Source organism: Eubalaena glacialis, chromosome X, assembly GCF_028564815.1.
Source record: "Eubalaena glacialis isolate mEubGla1 chromosome X, mEubGla1.1.hap2.+ XY, whole genome shotgun sequence".
Taxonomy (NCBI): domain Eukaryota; kingdom Metazoa; phylum Chordata; class Mammalia; order Artiodactyla; family Balaenidae; genus Eubalaena; species Eubalaena glacialis.
In genome coordinates, this window is record NC_083736.1 from 95,512,915 (window position 1) to 95,520,988 (window position 8,074).

The window sequence follows — 8,074 nt, forward strand, 5'->3', positions numbered from 1 at the left end:
TTTGTCTTTCTGTCTGCTGTTCGGATTTGGTGATTTCCATTATTCTATCTTCCAGATCACTTATTTATTCTTCTGCTTTGTTTACTCTGCTATTTATTGCTTTTAGTTTTTTTTTTATCTCGGCAATTGAGTTGTCTAGTTTTGATTGATTTCTCTTTATAGTTTCTAGTTCCTTGTTGCAGTGATCTGCATTTCTATCAATAATCTTTCTTAATTTCTTTAGCCTTTTTCTTACCGCCTTTCTGAATCTGGGGTCTAGTAGACTGGTGAGGTCTCTTTCATTATTTGTTCCTTCAGGGGATTTCTCTTGTTCTTTTCATTGGGGATAGTTCCTCTGTTTTTCATTCTACTTAACTTTCTTTGTCTCTGAATTTAGGAGAAGCATGAATCTACTGTGTTCTTGAAGGTGTGTTTTTAGGTTGGAGGATCCCTGTGTAGATGGTATGAGTCCAATATTTTTGGTGCAAGGGCTGGTTTGGGCGTGGGTGCTTGCCACGTATTTCCTTAAAGTGTGCTGGCCCTTGTTCTCTTGATAGGGCATGTGTTTGAAGTTGTGTTGACCAGAGCATGCACTGGTGGTTGGCTGGGGCCTCCTCTTTGCTCTATGGCTGTCACAGCCCTGTTGGGGCTGGGGTCTGCTTCCCAGCTGTTGGAGTAGAAGCCCTGAGGGTCAGGTTCAGTCAGCTTCCATTGCCCCTGAGCACATGCCCTGATGCAAACGAGGTGACCACTGAAGCAAATGAGGTCTGTGTGGTCACCGCAAACCTACGTGCCTCCCGTGCAGGCATCCACGGTTCTGCCCAGAAGCAGCCCAAGGTTGCATCCCTTTCTCTGTTGTGTTCATCCCAGACCTAGTGCTGGGCTGTGGTGTGGAGTAGGCTGGTGCTGGGGGCCGGGGCCCTGTGGCTGCAGGAATTGAGGTGGTTGTGCCGCTGCCTGCAACCTGGGCTGCCTCTGTGGCAGACCTCTCCCAGGACCTGTCAGCTCCAGATCTGGCTCCAAACTATGGTGTAGAGTGAGCGGGGCCAGTGTGCTCCCACCGTGAAATGAACGGCTGCATACTCCTGCCCAGAGCCCGTCCAACCGAGATGCAGTGCCCAGCTGCTGTGCCTTTCCGTGGTGCCATCTGGTGCATGTGCTGGCAAAGTCCACCATGGCCAGAGCTGCCCCCACTGTGTGCACACTGACAATGGGCACTGTGGCAGGACCTGCCCCCACTATGTGCGGGCTGACAATGGGCTCCTTGGTTTGGCCCAGACCATACCCCAGGCCCTCCGGGCTGTCTCCACACATCTAGATCGAGTCCTCTCCCTGGACCTGTCTACCTAAATTTCAATGCTCAGCTGCTGTGTGCATCTGTGGCCCCACCACACTGTGTGTGCTTTGGATTGGGAAGTGCAGCAAGGCAGCAGCCACCAGTGCCAGTCTCTCTCTGCCCTGATTGTTCACGAGCCAGCATGCACGCATTCCTTGTGAGTAGAGTGTAGGCTTTTCCAGCCCCTCCATCTATCCCAGCGGCTTTTCCAGCAGGCAAGGGGGCTCCCCGGGGCAAGGGTCTGCCTATGTGTACCTTTCCTCCTTTACAGATCTCTCCCAGGGGTGCCAGGAACGTCCTCATGCCTTTAAAATTTTTTTCTGTCCTTCCTGGATATGTAGAGATATTCCTTGCAGCTTTGGTTGTGTAGGAGATCTTCTGCCAGTTTCCAGTTGGTTTTCTGCGAGAATTGCCTCACATGTAGGGGTATTTTTAATGTGTTTGTGGGGAGAGGTGAGCTCCACATACTCCTACTCCACCATCTTGATCCCCCTCCCTATTTGAGAGACTTTGAATTGCATCAAAGTGTCCCATATAAAAACAGATACACTAGACTAAATTAGAATTTCAGAATCCAGTGATAGTCAACTATTGCAAGTGCCTGCCAGTTTTGAGAGAGCACAGGATATGCCATGTTTTTCCAGATATTGTGGGGAAAAAAAAGGTAGAGCATCATGTACATTTTAGATTATCATTGGACCCAAACAGGCTACACGAAGTAGATAATTCAAAAATCATCTGGTGATGTTACGGAAATGCAAAGTTCATTGATAGAACTTAGTCCTCAAAGCCTGCTTTTATTCTAAAGAAAACTGGCAAAGGTCACTCATTTACATCATATGGGAACATATCCACCAGCAGTAGATGGCAGTGTGATATCTTAACAAGAAAACAATGTGGCTGTTTACGTAAAAACCCGTCTCACAATACTTTCAAAGACTATAGTTAGAATTATTTGGAGGGGGTGGCAAAAAAATAGTTACAATGAGTGGATAACAAGAGACAAGCTAGGACCACTTCAATTCTCCCTGTCTAATAATTTTTAAAGCCTTGAAGCACACTTATTTAAATTTTAAATGGTCTTCACGCAGATGGGATTTTCAAACTGTACCAGAGATTCATACCATCACAAATGACATAGTTTATGAGCAAAATCCCTGTAAGGAATCCCTGCCTTTTCGCCCCTTTCCATCCTTTGGCCTCAGAAGAAGTCTTCACTGTGGATGTAATTTTCTGTTTCCAGGCTGTGGTAGTCCCCAAGAATGAGCTCATCCCCTAGAGCTGTTAAAATTTACACTGTGCTGGGGAAAGGGAGCACACTGAGTACTCTGACAGGGAGCACCATCTACAATTGTTTCTCTTCTTTCCCACTGCTTGACACTGACAGTAAAGTCACTTCTAGTTAATTAGCGAGTTTCTTAAAGGAACAAAGAAAAACGTTTCGATTACCATTTCTATAAAGGTACAGCAATATCTGATAAGTTCTCTTGGATAATGTTTCCAGATTAAGTCAATTTTACTTTCTGAAAGTAAATTCACATAGGATCTCTACTTGAGTTGTACATATTTGTGTTTGAACCAAAAGCATTTGAGTATTTGTGTTTAATTTAGCAGCATCACAAATGTCTGTTATTCTCCTTTCCCATTTATCTGTGTTGAACAAAGCCACTAGCACTGACCTCCAAAACAGAAATATAAAAGAAGTAAAAGTTGTTCCCAGTAAACCTTGCCAAACAACATTCAAGAAGAATAGCTTATCAGCCTGCCTCACCTAAATAGACACAGCACCTAATACATGCAGTGAGTGCCTAAACTGCATAGCTCATATAAGCTGTGTTCATACAGGTGTTTATCCATAGCCTTAGCGTCCCTCCCCCAATGTATGTTAGAAAGAGCTGACGGGCACCCACTGGTGTAACTAAATATATTTTTTAAGCCTAGAATAACTCCTGGTAATCATCGCAGGGAAAGAATAAATGATACGACCATTAATTCTGACAGGAGAATATCTGACCCTTCCAAAGAAAAGTTATAATTAGAACTCCAGGGTTTTTCTTTTGGTGAAAGAAGTTGACCTCAATCACCATTAGTGGATTTGTCCAGTACAGAAACTACAGTTGGGACAGACATCAGATCTTGATGTCAGATTCCATCCAGTGATTGTATACAGATGCTTCCTAAATCCATCTTGAAGTTTCATAATAGGCTCTGTTGTAAACATGTGGCTCCATTTTCATACCCTGCATTTACATGTGTCCCATAAATAATTTTCCAATATTATCTAAGTAACACCAATGTGCCCAAACAGAGTCACTCCAAAAAATCACTACATCTTTCAGTAGGCTTAGAACTACAAACACAGTCTGTTATCCTTACTAGTATATTCAAATTTAACCATGGTGCAAAATTTGGTCTGTTGTATTTTCTTCAGGTTATTTATGTAGCCATGCCACGTTGCAGGGTGCCAGCAAAATAATCCCACTGCTTGTAGAGCATTAAGTTTGCCTAAGCCAGCAAACGAGCAAGATCACATCAAATCTATTTTGGACATACAGACAGATCTTCAGTTTTCCACACAAATCAGCAAAAGAGGCGTTTGTAAAACTGCAATTAAAAAAAACACAAACCAAAACTATATTGTATATTCTCCTTTCCCTTTCTCTGTCCTTTCTAGGAAGATGCAAACAAAATATAAGTGCAGTAATATCTAATTCAGATTCTGCTCATTTTTAACTTCTGGAATTCCGTTAAGAGCCACAAAGTCTGCAATATTTCTCTTTAGAGAAAAAGAGCCATAAAGTCTGCAATATTTCTCTTTAGAGTGTTTAAAAATAAAAGAAGGAAACGTTTTCAACTAACGTCTAGCATTTTATACCACCTTTTATATACACAAATACTTCACTTATTAAGGATAAGTTTATATTTATACCTTAAAATGAATCTGAGGGCCTTAACTGGCTTCAGCTTGGATTAGTTCTAATTACTGGTAGTACTGGAAATTATTTAAACGGCACTTTAAAGAGGTCCTCTATGATCTCAACTTTTCAGTAACTGCCGATGGCTTTCCAGTTAGTCTGAATAAGGAAGACTGAATTATTCTTAATTTTCTTTGGAGAATCTTGTGGGTGATCAAAACACAAAGTCTGGAGCCAGGGTGCCTGGGAGTAAACCGTGGTTTGGCACCTATAGGTTCAGTTACCTCTTAGGCAAGTGACTTAACACATCTGTGCCTCCACTTTCTCATCTGTGAAAACTGGAATAATAATCATAGTACCTAGTTTATAGAATTGCCACTATTAAAGGAGTTGACGTTTTAAAGTGCCTGACACATAGTAATCATTATATACATTTTTTTCCAAATTAACAGCTAAAATTCACTTATTGAGTTTGCTTTAATTTCTCTTAGACTTGCATGAAATTACGGCAACAAAGCTTACCTATACCCACCGCTTAGGTTTTTGAAGTAGTCCCTAAAATATGGCAATGGTTATGGATTTAGGGAGGACCTAGTCCATTGCTATGTGTTAATTTATGTGTTAAATTTCACGTGTTATTAGGAAAAAAAATTAGCACATGAAAGAAGCACATTAGCACTTTAAAAAGGGGTTGGGGCAGGTGAAGCCAGCTTGTGTTCTGAGGAAGATCATCCGGAGGCACCACCATCAACGGGAAGCCCAGGAATGTGGGCAATCTCAGCTCTCCAGGTCTCGTGAAGAGAACGGCCTCCTGAAACATGCAGCCGGGAGAACCCTACTGTCACTATCCTACACTCAGGAGGCTGACCCAGCTTTTGAGCACCGTGGGCTCCTAAGGCTATGGTCACACGGATGCGGCCATCAAGTGGCAGGCCCAGACAGTTATGTGGCCGGCCCAGACCTACTGGTCATGTCAGCACCATGAGCCCTTAAACCCTGAGCTCGTGTAGCCTCTCTGGACCTATTGCCACTATGATCATGTGGTAGATCCAGCTTTTCAAGTCACTAGAGCATGGCAGACTCCTAAACCCTGCCCATCATGTGGATTCATCCTGTCATGTGGCCCTCCCTAGCTAGTGGCATGTGGAAGCCTCAGCCCTCCAAGTCACAAAGGTGACCCGCTTCTGAGAGTCGTATGGATGCTATTGTCAGTCACATATCCCCCTTGGTCACATATCAGGCTCAGCCATCTCTATCTCGTGAAGATTGCTGGTACCAGAATCTTCAGATCCCTGAGTCAACAGGGATGTGGCCGCTTCCATCATATGGCAGGCAAAGCGCCTGCAGTCATGTGAACACCGCACCTACCCTTCAGCTGTTGGTCGTGTATATTCTACGGTCACGGGACATGCTGTGGTGTCTTGAGGCTCAGTTCTCTCGGTCACAGTTCAGGATTGATGGCTCCTGAACCCCGAGGTCACCTGCATCCTTCTACTCTGTGGCCTCCGCCAGCCAAGCCCCTGGAAGTCAGGTAGGGCCCCACATCAGTGCGCGTTACGTTACATTACTTCAAGGACAGCAGGAAGATGAAGAAGCTCAAGGACCCCCGTGAGTGTGTGATGGGAAGACTGGGTGGGAAAGGCCAGTGAAGGGGTCAATCATAGGGCCCAGGGCGTGGCAGCCCCTGACCTTCGCTCGCTTCCCCTCCCCTCACAGACCTGCGGGTCCAGCTGCTGAAGCACACAAAACGTGTCATTGTGCATACCCTCTGTGTGTTGCCCAAGACTCAGCATGACTTCAGCTCCTTCGTGGTCGACACGTGGTTCCAGACGGTGAGCGCCTGCTTCCTCCCTCGGGCGGGCCCAGGAAGCCGCAGGTGGGTAGGAGGTGCAGGTGGTGACTGGGCGCCTGGGCTCTTCCCATTCAGGAAACGATGCTCTGCTTCTCCGTCAGTGGGGTGTTCAAGGAAGGTGAGTGTGTGTAGACCTTCTCCCCAGATGCCCCACTGCTCTCTCCCCCTGGTCAGGCTCACTCCCAGAACCACCCAGCTTCCCTCACCCCTTCCCTTTCCTTCCGTTCCCTTCCACTCCCTTCCCTTCCCTTCCGTTCCCTTCCGTTCCCTTCCCTTCACTTTCTTTCCCCTCTGTTCCCCTCCCTTCTCTTCCCATCCCTTCGTTTCCCTCCCCTCCCTCCCCTTCCGCACTGTGTTCTCCAGCCCTCAGGCTTCCCACAGACAATCCAGGTCTGAGCTGTGTCCATGCCTGTCTGCCCTGCACACCCTGGGCGTTGGGGACACAGGCTGCAGAGTTTGGTGGCTCTCATCCCAGATACTTACTCTGAGAACTTGGGCCGTTACTTAACCTCTCAGTTCCCTCATTTGCAAAATGGGGTAGTAGTATCCACCTCTTGGGCGGCTGTGAAAAACGCATCCCGTGAACCTGTGTAGTGGTTGTCAGGGGCCCTGTCACTGGGCGCAGACTGCTCCTATAGTTGCCCTCCCCATTGCCGACACCCTGGCCCCCGTGAACAACTGCCCTCTCAGCATGAGTGTCCAGTCACAGCCTGACTGGGGACTGCCGTGTGAGCGTGTACAGCACGTGTGGCTCTAAGGGGTACTGTTGTTTGTTTGCTGTTGAAGTGGAAGGAAGTTCTCAGGGCTGTGTGCGTGCCTTCACCCGGACCTTCATCGCTACCCCTGCCAGCTACTCCAGGTGAGAGCCCTGTTGTGGGCGGGAATGCCCATCCCCGCCTGGGCTCAGGGGCGTGGGAATGTGGTGGTGCAGACCTTAGGTTTACTCGGTATTGTGGAAAGCCAGCGGGGAGATCCCAGGAGCAGTCTAGCCTAGTGGTTAAGAAGAGCATGGGCTCTGGAATCGGCCTATGCGTTCTCTCCTTGACCCAACACTCACTCGCTGTGTGACCTTGGTCAAGTCACATGACCTCTGTGTGACTCAGTGTCTTCTTCCGAGAATGGGGATCAGAGCGTCCACCCCTTGGGCTGTGGTAAAGGATAAATGTGAAATTGCCCATGGTTTGGGGATAAACCTATAAATCGAGTGAAGGTGGTAGACAGTCTCTCCAAAGGTGGGCTCTATGAGAGGGGCAGAGGTACCAGTCAAGGAACCTGGGAGACAGACACAGGAGGGGTCTGGGAAGAATCTAGTTGCTGAGTGCCTGTGGGAACAGGGTCATTGTTGGGTGTGTGAACCATCAGTTTTCTGAGCGTCCATATTTCCTCCAGTCTTTGCATCGTGAATGATGAGCTGTTTGTGAGTGACTCCAACCCCAAGAAGACTGAGTTTGTGTTCTTCATCCCAAAGCCTACATCCTGTGCTAGCTCCATTCCCACCCTCTCCATGGAGCGGCAGGAAATGGTGCAGGCTTTGTCCACCTGGTCTGGGATGAACCTCCAGGATTCTCAGAAGTGATGATGAAGATCATAGTGTGCACATATATTCGTTACCTTGGAAAAGCATTCATTGTGTTCAGTTTTGTGGGGAGATGAAGTAGAATCAAAATGGAATTGACAGCATATCTCTGTGTGTGTTTCTCTTTCTAGGTCTCCTCTAGCCCAATCACCCCCCTCTCGCTAGTGTAATTTTTCTTCAGTTCAGACTCTGGCTGGATTCCAATCTCAGGATTCAATTACCCAGAAAATGATAGATACAGAGGGATTGCTACCAGGTGGTGAAAAATTTCAGAAAACTCTGGTTGAAGCCATTACACCAAGATCCCAACCTCCATCCCTCGTTTCCCCTTGCTGAGCACCCTGGTCTGAAAGTCTCAGAGCTGACATTCTGATCTGGCCACCTGGTTGCAGCCATCTTCATTGTTCATTTTTAAG

The 8,074-nt window shown here is 46.8% G+C and overlaps 1 protein-coding gene across 1 annotated transcript; it reads left to right on the forward strand.

Moving 5' to 3' along the window:
- Nucleotides 1–1,457: 1,457 nt before the first annotated feature.
- On the forward strand, nt 1,458–7,658 carry LOC133081859 (nuclear RNA export factor 2-like). The gene is made up of 7 exons (XM_061178187.1): nt 1,458–1,472; nt 4,958–5,114; nt 5,779–5,838; nt 5,947–6,062; nt 6,158–6,200; nt 6,869–6,941; nt 7,472–7,658. The coding sequence occupies exons 1-7, from the start codon at nt 1,458–1,460 to the stop codon at nt 7,656–7,658; spliced, it is 651 nt and encodes a 216-aa protein (XP_061034170.1).
- The last annotated feature ends 416 nt before the right edge of the window (nt 7,659–8,074 follow it).